A 20,507-nucleotide genomic window follows, 5' to 3' on the forward strand; every position below is an offset into this window, starting at 1 on the left:
CTGTCTTACCTGTGCGTGCTGCCCAGGGAGGAAGGGCCTGAGGCAGAACCACCACTGCACATTCCTCAGCCTGAGTCTGCTCTGCAAGAGGCCAATGGTGGTGGCTTTTCTTGCCACTGCTTGGTGTCTCCATGGGATGTTCTCATTCCGGGGTGGTCCCTGGAGGATCGAGGAACAAGAGACTCCTGTTCTCCCGTTATCTGTCTAATCTCACTCAGTACTTTTGGGAAAAAAGGTCAAAAGTTTGCTTTGGATTAGTGGAAAGGTTTGAAGACACACAGGTGGCCTCCTAAGGCTTGGAGCAGGTGCTTTGAGCACATCAGGTGCTCAGACATAGTTTCCTGAAGGACGCAGCGGTTACTCACTGTGCTCCCAGGTCTTGGCATCGAGAGACCCTGTGTGTGTTCGGTGGAAAGATGGTTGGGTGAGACTGGGATGGTGGCGCCAAGAGATTCATTTAGGTTTTGCTTCCTTAAAAAGTGACAAAGAGGATTGGCGGTGGTTAGTTCTGGAGGGTGGAGATATAAGGATGTTTATTATTCTTTCTACATTTAAAATTTCTTAAATAAATTATGAAAAGGAAATAGTCTTAGAAAAGCAACAGGCACAGTATGAAACATCTCACTTATTCCTCTGTAACACCGAAAACTTTCAATTAAACTGAAGCAAGTTTCTGTTTGGTAGCTACAAATCGCTTTTCTGCCATATGACTGTTTTTCTTCTGGTTGTATTTATGGGCAGTGTGGTTGTCTTTTACCAATGTTGACTCCTAGGCTTAGCCACTGCTGCAGGTCAAACTTATATAAATCGTACAGTTAAAAACTGAAAAATTCAAATGTGTTGTAATCTCCAAAGAAAGTCTGTGCTAGGCCCTTTCAGGCTCTAAAAGACGGTACTCTGATTTCTGCTCTCCATGAGGGCTGATTGTGATACCAGGCGAGGGAGTGAGATACAGGACACCATCTGCGGCTGCATCTTTGTCGCAGAAACAGACATTGTTCAGGGGACACCTGAGCCTCTGACAGTCAGATAGTGGCTCTGGCAGCTCACGGCAGCTATAGGGCGGCTGTGTCCTTTCCTAAGGTCCTGCCTTTTTATGGCCTGCAGTCATGGTGACTCCACTACCGGCTGTGTTTCTGTTGCTCCTTCCTGCCCTCAACCAGTCTGCCCACTGTGGACGTCTGCATTTCTTTCTCTTCTTCTTCTTCTTCGTTTTTGAGACGGAGTCTAGCTCTGTCGCCCAGGCTGGAGTGCAGTGGCGTGATCTCAGCTCACTGAAACTTCCACCTCCCAGGTTCAAGTGATTCTCCTGCCTCAGCCTCCTAAGTAGCTGGGATTACAGGGGTGTGCAACCACACCTGGCTAATTTTTGTATTTTTAGTAGAATCAGGGTTTCACCGTGTTTGCCAGGCTGGTCTCAAACTCCTGAGCTCAGGTAATCTGCCCGCCTCGGCCTCCCAAAGTGCTGGGATTACAGGCGTGAGCCACCGCGCCTGGCCTGGGGTCTGCATTTCTGACCGCCCTGTCGCTACAGGGCTCAGGCTTCCTTTGGGCTGGTTACTGCAGCCACCACCAGCTGCCCATGGGCCTCTGCCATTGGCCCAGATTCCCACGTGGGGTCCAGTCCGTGGAAGTCATGGTAGTAAGCTCACATGGCAGAAAAGTAATGGAGAATTTCAGAGGCCTACCTCTGGAGCACCAGTTCCAAGGGGTGCTTGACAGCCACAGCGGGCGGCTGCTCGAAGGGTGTTTGCCAGTTAGTCTTGCTAATCTAGAGCTTCCATTGTAACAGCCAACCTGAGTCTGTGCAAGATGGGAGTCAAATTGGAGACCCCTGACAGAAGCTAGAGTTCTCTAAGGGCTACATCATTGGCAAAAAAAATAACTTGGATCCCCTAAGTGGAGGGTCACCGGTGGGGGCATTGACTCCGAGTGGAGGGGAGGAAGAGTTTCTTTGAGAATTTGTAACCATAGAGCGATCCTCAAAGTTTCAGAGCTCAAATTCATACTACCTGTGTCATCTGAAAAACCCCCAAGCCAAGAATTCAGGTTGGTTCCTTGGTTGGTAGCGCCCCCAAGTGCCTGGCAGGAGCAAATTGCGTATCATCCCCAGAACAACATACCTGCAAACACAGTGAGATGTCCAGATTTTTGGCACAACTTTGGATGAGCCAGAACCTCATATGGCAAAACAGACGTTGCAGATGTAATTGAATTAAGAATGGCAAGATGGGGAGATTGTCCTGGAATAGCTGGCTTGGCCTGATGTAATCGCATGGGTCCTTAGAGGGATAAAGGGAGGAAGGAGACATGATGGCAGAAACAGGTGGGGCAGGGGTGGCTGGCTGTGGAGGGGGAAGGGGTCATAGCCACGGATGCAGGCAGCCTCTAGAAGCTGGGGCAGGCCAGGAACGCATTCTCCCTGAAACCTCCGGAAGGAGTGTGTTCCCTGCAGACACTTTGATGTTAGTCTACTTGGGATTTCTGACCTTCAGAACTGTAAGATAATATATTTGTATTGTTTAAGCCACTGTTTGTGATCATTTGTTACAGTCGCAATAAGATACTAATGCTGCTGCTTTATTGAGATAAATTTACATGTCACACAACTGACTCATTTGACGCGTCAAGTTCAGTGGTTTTGTAGTATGTTTACAGAGTTGTGTAACTCAACATTTTCAAAGATGGATCAAAATGTACTACACAGTGGATGATAAATGAGCTTTGGATCGCGTGGTGCTCTTTGTTCCTGAATAATGCCGCTTAAGCGGCACAGTCTGCGTTCAGGGAAGTGTGCTGAGTGCTGTTGACACAGAATCGAAGGACCCTGTAGGACCCGTGAGCGTCTGCATTTCCATTTTACCTTAATAGAGGAACCTTTCCTCATGACCCTTTTTGTTATATTTCCCTCCATGATGTTTCAAATATGTATTTGCTGGCACTTACCTTGGACCAGTTATTTTTTGATTTTAGGTATCTACCTTAGAAATCTTAAATTTCTAATCTGTTGCTAAGACACCTCACAGTACCCTATGCAACTAATAAACTTCCAGATGAACTGGCCAAGACACATATTTTGTTTTGTATATTTTTCACTAACTAACTTATTTTTGTTTTTCACTTATTTGTTTTTTGAGACAGGGTCTCACTCTGTCCCCACGTTGGAGTACCGTGGCACAATCATGGCTCACTACAGCCCCCACCTCCTGGGCTCAAGTGATTCTCCCACCTCAGCCTCCCGAGTGGCTGAGACTACAGGTGTGCACCATCATGCCCAGCTAGTTTTTGTATTTTTTGTAGAGACGAGGTTTCACCGTGTTGCCCAGGGTGGTCTCAAACCCGTCCTCAAGTGACCCGCCTGCCTTGGCCTCCCAAAGTGCTGGAATTACAGGCGTGAGCCACTGTGGCTGGCCTCACTAACTTTATAAGCCTCTAATTCAAGGAATTTGTTCTATATGGAATTTTAAAAATGCGGGCTCACTGGGGATGGTGGTCCAGGATATTTGGTACTTAACACTGAGTTGTTTTGTGGGTGATAAGATCTGAGCAGGGATCAGTATGTTTGTCCTTATAATTCTCCAAAACAAGATAGCTGTTTTGTGGCCCTATTTTAAGATAGGTAGATTTTTTTTTTAAGCTGATATATTACGAATCTTCCAAATTACTTATATGAGAAAAACTTCTCAAAGATTCTCTCTTTCCTTTTAAAAAAAACTTAGGGCCAGGTGCTGTGACTCATGCCTATAATCCCAGCACTTTGGGAGGCCAAGGCAGGAGGATCACTTGAGCCCAGGAGTTAGAGATCAGCCTGGGCAACATGGCAAAACCCCGTCTCTACCAAAAAATATAAAAAATGAGTCAGGCGCGGTGGTGTGCCTGTGTAGTCCCCGCTACTTGGGAGGCTGAAGTGGGAGGATCACTTGATCCCGGGAGGTCAAGGCTATGGCGAGTCATGATTGTGCCACTGCACTCCAGCCTGGGTGATAGAGCAGGATCCTGTCTCAAAAACCAAACCAACCAAACCAAACAAAAAATCAAAACAACAACAACAATGACAACAACAAAACAAAACCCAAAAGCAAAAATATATTAAGAATTGTAAGATGCTAACAGCAGAGCAGTAAACCCAGCACAGGCCCTTCTGAGCATGGTGGCCCGGGTGACCACACAGATCACACGCCACAAAACCCACTCTGCTGTAAGGTACCTTCCTCCAATCCTTCCATCCCAGGGGACTGACCCAAGGGACAGGATTAAGAACCACTGGTTTCCAGCATGCCCCCCACCCTGCCCCCTGCCATGAGGATTGTTTCATTTTAAAATAAGTCATTAAGATTTTAAATTGTGGTAAAGTGTATAGAATAAAATTTACCTTAATGTTTTGAGTGTATTATGCATATTTACATGATTGTGCTACCATCACCATCATTCATCTCCAGAATGTTTTCATCTTCTCAAATTGGAACTCTGTGCCCATTAAACCTTAACTCCCCATTCCTCGACCCCCAGCCCCTGGCAGCTACCAACATTCTAGTTCTGTCTCTGTTATTAGTTTTTTGAGACAGAGTCTCACTCTGTTGCTCAGGCTGGAGTGCAGTAGTGCGACCATAGCTCACTGCAACCTCTGCCTCCCAGGTTCAAGCGATTCTTCTGCCTCAGCCTCCAGAGTAGCTGGGATTACAGGTGCACGGCACCACGCCCAGCTATTTTTTTGTATTTTTAGTAGAGACGGGGTTTCACCATGTTGGCCAGGCTGGTCTTGAACTGCTGACCTCAAATGATCCACCCACCTCGGCCTCCCAAAGTGCTGGGATTACAGGAGTGAGCCACCTGGCCTGGCCTGCCTCTATTATTTTGACTGCTCTAGATACCTCTTCTAGGTGGAATCACACAGTATTTTTCCTTTGTGACTGGCTTATTTCACTCAGCATAATGTCCTCAAGGTTCATCCATTTTGTAGCATGTGACAGAATTTCCTTCCTCTTTACTGCTGAATAATATTCTGTTGTGTGTATGTGCCACATTTTGTTTATCTGCTCATCTATTGATGGATGCTTATGTTGCTTCTAGCTCTTGGCTATTGTGAATAATGCTGCTGTGCACATGGGTGTACAAAAACCTCTTACAGACCCTGCTTTCCATTATTTTCGGTTTATACCCAGAAGTGGAGTTGCTGGATCATACTGTGATTCTGTTTTTGGGACCTGCCATATCTGTTTTCCGTAGCGGTTGCAGTATTTCACAGTCTCACCAGCAGTGCACAATGGTTCCAGTTTCTCCACATCCTTGCCAACAATTGCTAGTTTCTATTTTTGGTGGCCCCTAATGGATGTGAGGTGGTATCTCGCTGTGGTTCTGCTTTACATTTCCCTGATGATTCCTGATGTTGAGATTTATTTGTTTTTAAATGCGGTATTGAATACTCACCGTGATCCCCTTCTCTCTGCCTTTCCAGAAAGGAGATGAAGTTGCTGGAGCAGGCAGGTGCTCTGAAAGGCTCCCTGAGTGCCGAAGAGCAACTGTCCCTCATCAGTGGCTGCCCCAATATCCAAGAAGCAGTAGAGGGCGCCATGCACATTCAGGTGAGTGAAGGGCACTGGGGCCTGAGACGTTGTCTCCCAGCCTCTCCGGAGGAGACAGGGCAGTGGCAGGTGTGGGCATTTTGCATCTTCAAGGGCAGGATTTTATTTTATGTGATAGGAAATGTTGTCCTCAAAACGCCCTCTAGACTGGGTTCTCATCAGACTAGTGTGACAATGTTCTGTTTCTCTATACTGGGTTCTCATCAGACTAGTGTGACAATGTTCTGTTTTAGGAGACCAGTGCCTTATCTGCGAGGCCACTGGGGATTCTGGTGACAATGTTGTATTTTAGAGGCATTAACAGTTTTAGCAAAAATAGGTTTTCTGGGCTGCTAATACTATTTTATCATCTTATCAAATGAGAGATTATATTATTATTCTCATATGTAATTGAGCAAAAAAGCTTAAATCATCAAAAAGAAAACTTTTCAGTTTCATGTAGCCTTTCCAACAACTTTACTTTAAAAAAGAGAAATCCTCGTGAGGGTTGTTTGCACAGTGGGATGAGCCTGGGGAGGTGAGTGGTCCCTCCAGGTGGAGCTGGGAGCAGCCCCTGTGGCTTGGCCCTCTTTCCAGGCATCCCGCTCCTGGAGCTCCTGTGCCCACGCACAGGCCCCACCCTGTTGAAGAATCCCGAGGCATACCCTTGTCTTTTCAAAGGCTGCACTTACTGCTAGAAGGTTTATGCAAATTTACCTAAAACTAAAAGAGTCATTATTCCCAGTATCTTTACTGGATATTTTGTGTTCTGAGATCCGCACATTTCACGTTGTTGCTCTGTTGATATTCTAGCTGAGAATCTGGAAGCAAACCAGAGAGGCTGTGTGTGTTCTCTGGTCGGTTGCTGCTCTCAGATTTGGGTCAAATACAGAAGATGGAGGTTTTAGGTCTCGCTGACTCTAACATTTCTTTAAATTGTTAAATTTCTCAATTTGCTAAAAATTCATTAAACAAATGGGTGTGGCAACAGAACACAAGGAGACGACTGTTTTTCAACTTCTTATCTCTTTCTAGTATATTATCCTCTATCTCCTGATACGGTGAAGTTTGTATGAAGTTGAAGGGCCTTTAAAGAGACACGAGGTCTCCTAATGAGTTCCCAGTGACACCCATTTCTGTTCTTACTCAGTTGCGGGTGCTGCAAGAGGAGTTGCTTCTGAAGAGTACAGACGCTCTCCAGGCCTGGTCTTGGCAGAGAAGTTTCTTTCACATGAATTTAGTTTTATTTTTTATATTTTTGAGACAGAGTCACTCAGTTGACTCAGGCTGGAGTGCAGTGGTGTGATCTCGGCTCATTGCAGCCTCCACCTCCTGGATTCAAGCGATTCTCGTGTCTCAGCCTGCGGAGTAGCTGGGGTTACGTGTGCACCACCACACCCAGCTAATTTTTGCATTTTTAGTAGAGAGAGGGTTTCACCATGTTAGCCAGGCTGGTCTCAAACTCCTGATCTTGGCCTCTCGAAGTGCTGGGATTACAGGCGTGAGCCACTGTGACCTGCAAGAGTTTAGGGTTTTTTTGTTTTTGTTTTTTTTGTTTTTTTTTTGAGATAGAGTCTCGCTCTGTCACCCAGGCTGGAGTTCAGTGGTGTGATCTTGGCTCACTGCAACCTCCGCCTCCTAAGTTCAAGCGATTCTTGAGCCTCAGCCTCCCAAGGCATGAGCCACTGCGCCTGGCCATGAGTTTAGTTTTTAAGGAAAGTATTTAGTTATATAATGTGATTGAAATATGAATAAGTGATCTATTATTATAATATTTCTACTTTCACATTTCACAGAATGCTTTTGTTCAAACTCTGGGCTGATATCTCCAACTTCAGCACGTTTGTCTTCATTACAGTCACTTTTTGAGTCTCTCTAGACAGAGTTCCCAGACCACGTTACCTTTGCCTCCTGGAGGTGTTTGCTGTGCAGGGCTTTTTGAACCCATCTACGATGCTGGCACTGCACATTTTATTCCCAGCCTCAAAGACTAATTCTCAAACATTTAAGTGTTTTTTCCTCTTGTAACTTGTGATTCCATCGCATGGCAACTTGCTGTGGTGTTGTTGTTTTTTCTTTTAAAGAATCTTTCTATAGCTAATTTATAAATTTCCTGGCAGTGACAATTGTAAAGTCATTCCCTAAGAATAATTCATCTATCCATGTTAAATTTCTTTGTCTCCCCATCCCATTTTTTTTGATAGTTTATCATATGATTTCTATAAACATCTAAAACTACCGTAATTGAATTAGTTCTGGTTAATGTGTCTCCTTCAAATAGTATATTGTTTTTTACAAAGTGGTGAACCCTCTGTAATATGAGAACATTATCATAGACTCGGACAATAAGGCAAGTTTTTCTGTTAAAGAGTAATCTGGGGGGAATATGTGAACTTAGAAGGCATGTGAAGTGCTTACATGGTACTTGGCACACAGAAAATGCTCAGGAAATGGTAATTATTTTATAATGTGGCCATTTATAACAATTTTGGTAATAAAGAATGGCATGGGGCAGCATATGATGTTCTGTACATGGTTGGCACTAGTGAAAACGGCCCTTTGACTATGGCCTATCTTTATTTTATAGATTAAATGAGTGTATTTACAAGGCATGACGTGTTGCGCCACATCTATTACGTAGAACACAGAGCCAGGCCACATGAGGAGAGGAAACTAGAGAAGGATGATGTAAACTAGTAGATTTAATTCCTATGAGAGTTTATACGCTTCAGAAATGGTTGTACCTCCAGTACCAGAGCGAGGAGTGGGTAGGAATAGCTTTGACCGGGAGGCTTCGGGAAGGTTTAATGCAGGTAGGATTAGAGCTTGTCTGGACTTTTGACAAGTAGATTTTGGGAGTGGGGGTGGGAGGATTGTGTCTCAGGAAGAGATGAACGAGACGAGAGATCCCTTTGAGGGTGTTCTTAAGGCCACATGACAGACCCATTGGAAAGGTAAGAAAGGCTGCTCCAAGGTGGAAACCAAGTCAGCATGCTCTGAATACCAACCTGAAGAATTACTTAGGTGAATTGAGTCATATACAGTGCTTAGAGGAGTACACGAAGAGAAGCACCATTTAAGTGTTTCTTTAAAGAAATAAAGATGAAGGCTGGGCGCGGTGGCTCACGCCTGTAATCCCAGCACTCTGGGAGGCTGAGGTGGGCGGATTTTTTGAGCTCGGGAGGTCAAGACCAGCCTGGCCAACATGGTGAGACCTCATCTCTACTGAAAATACAAAAGCTTAGCCGGGTGTGGTGGCATGTGCCTGTGGTTCCAGCTACTTGGGAGGCTTCTCAAAAAAAAAAAAAAACAGATTGTGAGACCTGAGGAAAAAATAATTATAAAAAAAAATGAACTAAAGGGTTTGGATTTCAATCTATGTCCTGATTGGAATCCTGCAAGGAAGGTATTTAGTAGGAGAATGAAATGAATCAGAAGGAAAGATGAGTAAGAAAAAAAAATCAACACTTCATTTTTGCCAGTTGACTGATTTTCTTGGGCATGTTTACACATTTCTTTTCTTTCTTTTTTTTTTTTTCTTTGAGATGGAGTCTCGCTTTGTCACCCTGGCTGGAGTGCAGTGGTGTGATCTCGGCTCACTGCAAGCTTCACCTCCTGGGTTCAAGGGATTCTCATGCCTCAGCCTCCTGTGTAGCTGGGATTACAGGCATGTGCCACCACACACGGCTAATTTTTTGTGTACTTTTTTTTAGTAGAGATGGGGTTTCACCATGTTGGCCTGGCTGCTCTCTGACTCCTGACCTCTCACTACAGTGATCCACCTGCCTCCGCCTCCCCAAGTCCTGGGATTACAGGCATGAGCCATTGCGCCCAGCCTACACATTTCTTTATATGATGTAGAGCAAATTTAATCCTCTGAATTTTAAAACTAGTGCATAGGCTGGGTGTGGTGGTCCACGCCTGTAATCCCAGCACTTTGGGAGGCCATTGTGGGCAGATTACCTGAGCTCAGTAGTTCAAGACCAGCTTGGGCAACATGGCAAAACCTCATCTCTACTGAAAATACAAAAAATTAGCTAGGCGTGGTGGTGTATGCCTGTAATTCCAGCTACTCGAGAGGCTGAGGCATGAGAATCACTTGAACCCAGAGGGTGAAGGTTGCAGTGAGCCGAGATGAAGCCACTGCACTCCAGCCTGGGTGACAGACTGAGATCTTGCCACAAAAACAACAACAAAACTAGTGCATGTTAGTGTCTCAGGTTTACCAAACAAACAAGTAAATGAAACCCCCAAAGTGAAACCTGCCTAATGCTGCACCACATGTTTGTTAAAGTACATTAGTGTTTCTAACAAAATATAATGTTAAACTTGTATCTTACCTAATTAAACATCTCTGTATTGTAAAGAAAGTTTAGGACAATCTTGTTTAGCTTCATTATTCCAAAAATACTTAAGATTTTTGTGTATTTATGTTTCCACTTCTCCTGTTTATTTTCTCTTTCTCTAATGCATTTGAGATTATACTGTAAATAGAATTTTGTATCATGGTTTTTATTTAAAACTTTAGAACATTTCCTGCTGTATGATTTGCTCAGGGTTATATCAGATAGAAGACATACAATTTTTTATTTTTATTTTTTTTGAGACAGAGTCAGTCTTGCTCTATTGCCCAGGCTGGAGTGCAGTGGCACTATCTTGGCTCGCTGTAACCTCTGCCTCCTAGGTTCAAGCGATTCTCGTGCCTCAGCGTCCCAAGTAGTTGGGATTACAGGCATCTGCCACCACACCCAGCTCATTTTTGTATTTTTAGTAGAAACAGGGTTTCACCATGTTGGCCAGGCTGGTCTTGAACTCCTGACCTCAAATGAGACATATAATTTTTAGACCTAAAATATTGTGATAGTCACCATTTGATGGCAAACCTGAAAGAAGCTTCCATCTGAGAATTCCATTAAAGCTGAGGTTCCCAAAGTCCGCAGCCTCCTCCGGGCTGTGATGCTGCCTCAACTCAGGGTCCACAGACTTCTTGCCAGTGGCACCCCCTTAGCAGCTCTCACAGCTCCTTTTTCTGATTTATACAAGGGAAGGTTCTCAGTGTAGAAAAATCAGTCTAGGCTACTTGGAGACAGTTTTCTTTTCTTAAAAGAATTAATTGCTGTATCTTAATTGTACATATTTGGGATTCGTGTGAGGTTGATTTGTGTGTTCAGTGTGTGTATGGTCAAATCCCGGTGTATTAGGATATCCAGAACCTCACATGTTTATCTTTTATTGTGTTGGGAACATTATACGTCTTCTAGCTATTTTGAAATATATAAAATGATTAACTCTAATTTCCCTACTGTACTATTGAATGCTAGAACTTATTCCTTCTAGCTAACTGTATTTTGTACTCATTAACCAGCTTCTCTTCATCCCTCCTTCCCTTCCTGGTAACTTGGCCGCGGGTGTCCACCATTCCACTCTCTACCTCCACGAGACCCACTGCTTTAGCTCCCCTACATGGGTGAGAACGTGGGATCTTCGTCTTTCTGTGCCTGGCTTATTTCGCTTAATATAATGATCTCCAATGCCATCTATGTTGCTATAACTTTCTTATAAAATATGTTGCTGTGGTTTTCTTATAAAAAGAAAATTATTACTTTAGGGAATTGTTCAAAAGCAGGAGGCAGAGCTTGAGGATACGCGCGCGCGCACACACACACACACACACACTGCTTGCCACGATGCTTCAACTAAAAATAATCCCCCTGTTGGATCTGCCCAGCCCCAGGGGGCAAAGCCCAGCAATGGGAGTACGGTTTTCCCCGTGGATTGTCTTCTACCCAGCCCTAGAGGGCAGGGAGCCTGGGTCAGGAGGTTTCCTAATAGTCTGCTGAAATGTGGGAGCATGCAAGAAAGAAACCTGAATTTCTAGAACTTAGTGCAATTTTGAAATCAAATCTTGCCTGGCAAGAAAACCTACTGTGCTGGAAAAATAAGTGTACTCTGAAAAGCTGGTCTCAAGCCTTGACTTTTAAAGCACATTAAGGCTCATTAGCCACTATATAGAGGCCTTATCTAATCTCTGGAACTTAAAACTGGAGATCACAGTAGCTGGTGGGAGCCATGGGAATGGTTTAGAGAGTTATGAAGTTTAAATGGGGTTTCCTTACACAAAGTCAGAACAATAGCTGAAATTGAGAAGTTAAATTGATACTGTCTATGTAGGTGATCAGAATTTGCATCTCAGCTATACCTTTAAAATGGAGAGCATGCTAGTCATTTTGAAAAGGACTTTCAGGCATTGTCAGTAATTACAGGAAGCAGTGTTCTTTGGAAATTTGTTTTCTTAAAGGATAGAAGCTTGTTGGACTTTCGGTCTTGGTTCACTGAGACTCAGAATATTCCTTCTTTTGGTAGGCGTGGGTGTGGGGGTTCAGGCAGCACTGGGCACGTGGGATGGCCAGCCCTGAGAATATCTGGGAATGTGCAGGGAAACTGGAGTTAACACTTTTTCTGTTGTATGTGGTTTTTCTTTTTCCTTTTGAGATGGAGTCTCACTCTGTCGCCCAGGCTGGAGTGCAGTGGCGTGATCTCGACTCACTGTAACCTCTGCCTCCCGGGTTAAAGTGATTCTCCTACCTCAGCCTCCCAAGTAGCTGGGATTATAGGCGCCCACCGCCATGCCCGGCTAAGTGCTAAGTTTTGTATTTTTAGTAGAGACGGGGTTTCAGCATGTCGGCCAGGCTGGTCTTGAACTCCTGACCCCAGGTGATCTGCCCGCTTCAGCCTCCCAAAGTGCTGGAATTACAGGAGTGAGCCACCACGCACGGCCATACGTATTTTTTTTTTCTTTAAAAATTGTAAAATCGGGTTTACTAAGATATAATTTACATACAAGAAAATTCACTCATTTCAGCGTTCAGTGCTATGTGTCTGATGTGCTATGTGACAGATGCATACAGTCACGTATGAAACCGGAGTCACAGTCGGGGTTCAGAGCACAGAGCTCCTCCTTCCCTTTGCTGCGAACTTCCTCCCACCCTTCCCCAGGCCTTGCCCACCACTGATCTGTTTTTTGTCCCAATAGTTTTACCTTCTCCAGAATATTATGTAAAATGGAATCATGCATGATGCAGCCTTTTGAGTTTGGTTTCTTTCGCAGAATAAAACGAACTTGACGTTGTCTGTGCGGTTGTGTTGATTGGTAATTTGTTGCTGAGTGGTATGACATTGCTAAGGTGCGTGGGACCCTGGATGGACTGGGGCAAGCCCACCTCACGCACTCCCGAGGTCACCTGGAAGCACGAGCCTTCGGTTTTCACTTGCGAAGTGTGGAAACATTCTGTCCTAATGTTCTACTAGTTTCCTGCCACAACCCTTACTTTTCTGATGGCTTGTTCTTGCTTTATTCGAATAGTGTGCTTACAGAATGGGCCTGAGGTCTTATTTCTGGGAAGCTGTATTTTTATTTTATTGGCTTGGCTTTTTTTTTATAGTATGTGTAGCTTCAAAGATATAATATGAGCAAGTAATGAAAAATGTTATACATTCAAGAGACAGGCAAGTTTTTCTCTTAATCTGTAATTATGTATTTAGGTTCTTCTGTGACGAAATAGGACTTGAGAAAATGCTAAGTCAAAACATAATAAGGACAGTGAAATAAAGTTTTAGAAGAGGAGGGCATCCTCATTGCGTTCAGTCTGTCTGCAGGTGAGGACTAAACATGGCCAGCGTTGTGGGTCCCCGCAGCGTCCACGAACGGCAGGTTATTGGCACAGTCTGCGCCGGCAGGCCCTGCGGTGATGGACGAGGGTGTGACCTGCCTGTGTCTCAGACATTGTGGGACCTGCAGGAGCGTTAGGAAAGCACTCACCATGATTTGTTCTCTTCGGCCTCTACCTTGTGGGGTGGAGTATGAAGTTACGTGTGCTGGAGCAGAATGTTAGAAGGCGACAGGCTTCGATCTTTGCCAGGAAGCCTGGCTCAAGGTCAGCGTTAGCCTGAATTTCTACTTTACCTTTGAGTTTGGGCATTTTGGCTTTTCCCTTCACAGCCACCTGCCAATGGAAGATGGTAGTTTTTTCTTTTTTTCTTTTGAGATGGAGTTTTGTTCTTGTCACCCAGGCTGGATTGTTGGCTCACTGATCTCGGCTCACTGCAACCTCTGCCTCCTGGGTTCAAGTGATTCTCCTGCCTCAGCCTCCCAGGTAGCTGGGATTACAGGTGCCCACTGCTACGTCCGGATAATTTTTGTATTTTTAGTAGAGACGGGGTTTCACCATGTTGGCCAAGCGGGTCTCAAACTCACCTCAGGTGATCTGCCTGCCTTGGCCTCCCAAAGTGCTGGGATTACAGACATGAGCCACCGTGCCTGGCCATGCGTTTTTTCAAAGAAGTAAATGTTTCTGCTTCGTAATGTCTCTAAGTCTGGAAGGCTGGGATCTAGCTGTGTTGTGATTTTAACTTCGGTGTTAGGGAGTGGATGGGGAGGTCACCTGGTGTGTTCTTCCAGCAGTGCAGGAAAATGCAGTTCTTGTTAACAGCTTGGTCCGTGACTTCCTGATGAACTGTGCGACGTGGGAGAGTGCAGGGGCAGCCCCAGCATCCCTGTCTCAACGTTGACGTACTCGATGCTCTGTCCCCAGGGCGCGGCCAGCCACAGTTTTCCTTCCAGGATTCTTTAGGACAGAAACCCTCCCTTTAAAAAATATTAATTATACATATTAATAAAGTTTGCATGCTACAAAGAGGAAGACATGCCTAATTCAATTCCACTAATACCCATTTTTTACATTTTAATGTGTTTACCTCCAGCTTTTTTTCTCATGTAATATTTATAATTGTAATGATAATGTGTCTTTATAGATACAGTTCATATTCTACTTATATTAATCAACATTTCATACTTTCTAGTGGCTGTGTAAGAGTCTGTCAAGTGGATGTATCAACTAAGTCAAATATCACATAGAAAATAATGATCTTATTGCTACTTCCAGTACGGTGCGATTGTAAGTTAAACTTGGTTGATCATCCCTCTGTCTCATTCTTCCAAGCTTTTTGTGACTTTCTTCAGGGCAAGGTCGTTAATAGAGAATTACTAGATGTAAACCCCTTTCCGGCTCTTGGTACCGTTTTGCTGAGTGGCATCAGTACACCTTCAGGAGCCATGTGTTAGCACAGTAGGATTTTAAGCTTGCCAGTGTGAGGTCTATTGATCTTTAAAATGATTATTAAAGTGTTACAGGAAAACATTGTCTCAGTTTGCAACAATCAATGTGGCATCATCCCAACATCCACATTCTTAATTTGGTTCCTAAAATAGTTTTAACCCTCACTTTCCTCTAAACTTAAAACGTAGAATCTCAAATCCCTATTTAAAAGAAAGACGGCCGGGCGTGGTGGCTCACGCCTGTAATCTTTTACAGGTGTAAAGGGAGATCTTACAGATTTTGGGAGGCTGAGGCAGGGGGATCATCAGGTCAGGAGGTGGAGACCATCCTGTCCAACATGGTGAAACCCCGTCTCTACTAAAATATGAAAAAAACCAAAAACAAAAAACAAAACTAGCCGGCCTTGGTGTAGCGCATGCCTGTAGTCCCAGCTACTTGGGAGGCTGAGGCAGGGGAAGCACTTGAATCTGGGAGGCGGAGGTTGCAGTGAGCCAAGATCGCACCACTGTACTCCAGCCTGGCGATAGAGCGAGATGAGGGCTGTGATCCCAGAACATTGGGAGGCCACAGCAGGTGGATTGCTTGAGCTCAGGAGTTCGAGACCAGCCTGAGCAACATGGTGAAACCCCACCTCTTCCAAAAATACAGAAAAGTAGCATGGCATTGTGGTGCACGCCTGTGGTCCCAGCTGCTCGGGAGGCTGAGGTGGGAGGATCACTTGAGCCCGGGAGGTGGAGGTTGCAGTAAGCTGAGATCGCACCACTGGACTCCAGCCTGGGTGATAGAGCGAGACCCTGTCTCAAAAACGCACAAACAAAAACGAACTGAAGTAAAAGAAAGACTGTCCGGAGCTCTTTTGGAAGGATGACGTGATGTTATAGTCCAGGGGGAAGCTGACTCCATGTTGATGATATGGTCGGTCTAGATGGAAACAAATCGTCTCTTCTGCTTTAAAAGTTGTAGGTTGTTAAATTAATGCCCAGAGTCAAAATAAGCACATACCTAATAGAAACAATTTTATTTTATAAAGTCTGTTAAGTGGAAAATATAGATATAAGCTAAGAAAATACTTTTTGATCTTATCACTGGGTTAAAAACATGATAAGCCTGTTCGAAAGTGGTCACAGCGTACATATTTAATGCTTGGAAACTAGTAAACACTTTAGCAACTACAATATTTGCTTCTAGTTATTTTTTCTAGAGTATTTTACTTTCTGCTGTTAGCAGTGGGAGATGGTTATTTACGAAGACTGTTAGATACTGTGTACTATACAGAATACACCATGGAGCCTGCCCATATATATTTTTATATATGTAACTACATAATATATAATATATAATACTGTAATATATGATCTACTGTAATATATTATACTATAATACATATGATAGTATATATAGTATTTATAATATATATTATCATTATATAATATATATTATACTATATGTACTATAGTATAATATATATTATCTAGAATATATAATAGAATATTCTATATTATCTATTATACAATTATATATTATCTAGTATACAAAATAACATAATATAAAAATAATTTTCTAACTTTTTAAATGTTTTTAATATATTTTAAAATATATTTTTTATATTAATTTTAAACATTATTAAATGATAATATGTGATATTGAATACACCATGGAGCCTGCCTGTGTATATTTTTATATATAACTACATAATATATATTATATAATGATAATATATAATACTGTAATATATGATATACTGTAATATACTATAATACATATGATAGTATATATAGTAATTATAGTATTATATATTATTATATAATATATATTATACTGTATGTACTATGGTATAATATATATTATCTATAATATATAATAGAATATATAATAGAATATTCTATATTATCTATTATACAATTATATACTATCTAGCATACAAAATAATATAAATTTTCTAACTTTTTAAATGTTTTTAATATATTTTAAAATATATTTTATATATTAATTTTAAACATTATTAAATGATAATATGTGATATTGAACACACCGTGGAGCCTGCCTGAGTATAGACCTACTGTGTGTCAATCCTTTACTATGGGCCAGGTCCTGTGTCGTCCACTTTATGCAAAATGACCCACTTCAGTCCTCAGGATGCCCATGTAAAGTGGGCGCTAATATTTATTCCGTGCCATGCCTGCTCTCCACCCCCAATCATTGTTGCCTGCACACCTCAGGAATATTTTTGATTGTTTTACCTACTGCTGTTTCTCCAACACCTAAAACAGTGCCTGGTTTATATAAATATAATATATACATATAAATTAATTACTTAAGATTTTTAGAGTCAAGGTCTTGCTCTGCTGCCCAGGTTGGAATGTAGCTGTGTGATCAAAGCTCACTGACGTCTTGAACTCCTGGGCTCGAGCGGTCCTCCCACCTCAGCCTCCCGAGTAGCTGGGACTACAGGCACCGCCACCACGCCCGGCTAATCTTTTGTATTTTTAGTAGAGACGGAGTTTCACCGTGTTAGCCAGGATGGTCGCGATCTCCTGACCTCTTGATCCGCCCGTCTCAGCCTCCCACAGTGCTGGGATTACAGGTGTGAGCCACGTGCCCGACCTACACCCATAATGTTTTAGTCGAGTCGAGGTCTCACTATGTTGTCCAAGCTGGTCTTGAACTCCTGGGCCCAACAGTCCTCCAGCTTGGCCTCCCACAGTGCTGGAATTGCAGGCATGAGCCACCGCGCCCGGCTGAGCCTGCGTTTTTAAGAGGTATGAGGCATAAGTGGGAATCTGTCTGGGAGCTTCATGTTAATGAAAAGTAAGGGGCACCTGCAGAACTCGGTGCGGGCCCTGCTGCGTGTTCTTCCTCCGGCCTGAGCTCCCCGCTGCTCGCCCAGCGGCATCAGCATGCTGGGACATATCTGCTGACGCAGAGCTTCCTTGCTGTGTTTATTTTCATTTGAAAGTCAATATTCAAAGACTTGTTGCCCAGTAAATCTGTTTGAACCACTGGGGGAAATCAAAAGGTTTCTGTCAAGTTGGGGCGGCCTTTCACCTCTTAGGAGTCAGGTCGAGCTGTATCCGTCCCTGCTGCCCAGCGGAGACCTTCCTGCCTTTCTTTTTTCTTTTATGAGACGGAGTCTTGCTCTGTCACCCAGGCTGGAGTGCAGTGGCGCGATCTTGGCTCACTGCAGCCTCTGCCTCCCGGGTTCCGGTGATTCTCCTGCCTCAGCCTCCTGGTAGCTGGGATTATAGGCACATGCCACCACGCCCAGCTAATTACCTCCCTGCTTTTCAGAGGCCCTGGCGTTCAGCAAGTATCGCATTGCACGTTTGTGTGTGGGAAGACACCTGGGACACTGGAGTAGCTATTTCTGTTGTTTTGGCAGAGAAGGCAGCGACTGCGGTTTCTTCTGAGGGACGATGAGTGAGTGAGATGGGGACACGGACCTGCCGCGTGCCCAGGACCTGCCCCGGACTTGCCGTGTGCGCGGGGCAGGTGACGCAGGCCAGGATGAGGCTGCAGCCTTCCTGGAGCAAGTCCACTTTCCACGGACTGAGCACACTTACACGGCCTCTCTACACTACACGCTCTCTGCCTGCGATTTGTGGATATGTCACCAGGACTCGTCCTGCGGCCTTTTGCATCTTGCTTTTGCTTGTGTTTGAAGGCACTTGCTATCTTGCCACCCTAGTTGGTAGGTGGTGGGTGGGAATCTTCCCCTGAAAGGGTCCCTGGTTCCTCTGAGCCTGGCCAGAGCCAGCCTCCCAGCATCAGGTGATTTCCCTGTTCCCAAGGCCCCCTGAGGCTGATGTGGCTCTTTTTTAGTCTTGGCCTATGACCCACAGCTAATGGTAATTACTGTGCGTCCATCCCTTATGGACCAGGTCCTGTGCCACGCTCTTAACGCAAAATGACCCACTTCAGTCCTCACGACACCCCCGTAAGGTGGCTGCTGGTATTTATTCCGTGCCATGCCCACTCTCCACCCCCAATCATTTTTGCCTGCACACCTCAGGAATATTTTTGATTGCTTTCTCTACTGCTGTTTTTCCAGCCCTTAAAACAGTGCCTGGCACGTGGCAGGAACTTAATAAACATTTGTTGATGACTGAATGGATTATCTGTTTACAAATGACGGGATAAAGGTCTCACCCCGGAGCCCACAGGGGGAGTCAGCCTTTGGGCCCGGTGGCTTGGACTCCAGCTGGAGCCTGAATGCCGGCCACCCCTGCCAGGAAGGGAGAGACACAGGGTGAGGTGGGGTCTGGGAATGTGGGGAGGCCCTCTTCCCAGTGCTCCTGAGGCAGCGGATGGCTCCCCTCTCCCTGTCCAGTTGTCTACTCCTTCCCCGTCCCTGCAGCCCGGTGCTGGCCGTCCTGTCTGTGAGGCTCGCCGCTCTGGGCAACGGACATCGCGAGTGGACTTGGCTGTCCTGTGTTCCGGGTGTTGGAGGGTGAAGGAGGCTACACACGGGTCCAGATGCTGGGCTGTTAGAAGCTAGAGTGGATAGACCAAGAGTTTGGGGCTAGCTTGACCCTGAGGCAGGGGACCCTGGTCCCTGAGACTTCGGGAGCTGAATCACAAGATCCAGATTTGGGGGGGTCAGGATTGTTAAGGCCAAATGGTCTCCTTCCCTTTACTGACAGGAAAGGAGGCTGGGGCAAGTCCAGGCAGGAGAGCGTTTCTCCAGCAAACCTTTCTGGGCTGGTCGTTGGCTGAGGGCCCTGGGAGGGGAGAGGAAGACCGTGTGTGTCCTGGACACAGCTGGGCCACGAGCACTCCCAGCGTGAGCGGCCTGGGAGTCCCCGCTGCCTCTGTGGGGCCAGGAGCATTTTATTTCTTTCCAAGGTATCCTCTCATGTTTTCCTCAAGCTGTCCCTTGAAATACTTGAACTACTGTGGAAAATCGTTACTAATTGCGATCACTTACATAAACAGGACTTCCATGCAATAATTTTGCATCTTGTCAAATAGGGGCTGGCTGGCTCTCGTGAAGCCTTTTGAGGGCGACACAGGATTTTTCATGTGTTTGTTGCTTTACAGGTTTGTTGCTTGTGGAATATGGCCCTGTCCTCCCAGTTCAGATATTAGGGGAAGTCTACATCCCATCCCTGTGCAGCAAGGGCCAGGGACGGGACAGGGCAGGTGGGCGTGAGTGCTGCCTGCTGCCAGCGCTGGTCCTGGACCCGAGGTTTGCTCCGAGATACCTAGTGAGCATTTTAAAGGCCACTGTGATGGCCGAAACTGGAGGAAATTATGAAAAATATATTGTCACCATCTTAAGATTCTAACTCTTGTATGCTTTTAAATGGAGCATTTCCAGGAGCCACAGTTGAGCTCTAGCTGCTGCTCTCTGTGGAATTCAGGCCATGCCCATGCCTTTCTCATTGTGCCCAGATATTTTTATTCAATGTCTGTCCCCTTCCCAGCCCAGAGGTAGGGAATCCCCTTCTTCAGAGAAGAAGAAATGGAAACCAGTGCCTGTCATCCATAGCCATGTGGGTGACCCGCAACTAAATTACCCTGTTGCTTATACCCGATTCACTTGCTATGGTTTTGGTGCTTTCCTGAGATGTTAGAGTCCGTGAGAGCCGTTGTTTTATTGTATAAATCATGATGAAATGAGAAATGGGAAATGAGTTATCTTGAGTCTTAAATGAAGTATTTTTGCTTTTCCTGTTTTCTTCTACTCTGGGTGAGATGTGATGTCAACGGTTACACCTGTGTTGCACGCACCCAGTCCCACCTTCACCAAGGGGCTCCTTCTACATTGTTTGCACTTTCATGAAGCACACCATGTTATTTGTGATGGCCAGGACGGTGGGCTCTGTGAAGC

The 20,507-nt window shown here is 44.8% G+C and overlaps 1 protein-coding gene across 2 annotated transcripts in view; it reads left to right on the forward strand.

Moving 5' to 3' along the window:
* The window catches only part of CRYL1 (crystallin lambda 1), a 113,233-nt gene that overhangs the window by 29,192 nt on the left and 63,534 nt on the right, over positions 1 to 20,507 (forward strand). For both annotated transcript variants that reach the window (XM_025364691.1, XM_025364692.1), the window contains exon 3: positions 5,456 to 5,582. In XM_025364691.1, coding sequence (XP_025220476.1) covers positions 5,456 to 5,582 — 127 coding nt within the window. The remainder of the gene's footprint in view (positions 1 to 5,455; positions 5,583 to 20,507) is intronic.

This window comes from Theropithecus gelada, chromosome 17 (assembly GCF_003255815.1).
Source record: "Theropithecus gelada isolate Dixy chromosome 17, Tgel_1.0, whole genome shotgun sequence".
NCBI classification, from domain to species: Eukaryota; Metazoa; Chordata; class Mammalia; order Primates; family Cercopithecidae; genus Theropithecus; species Theropithecus gelada.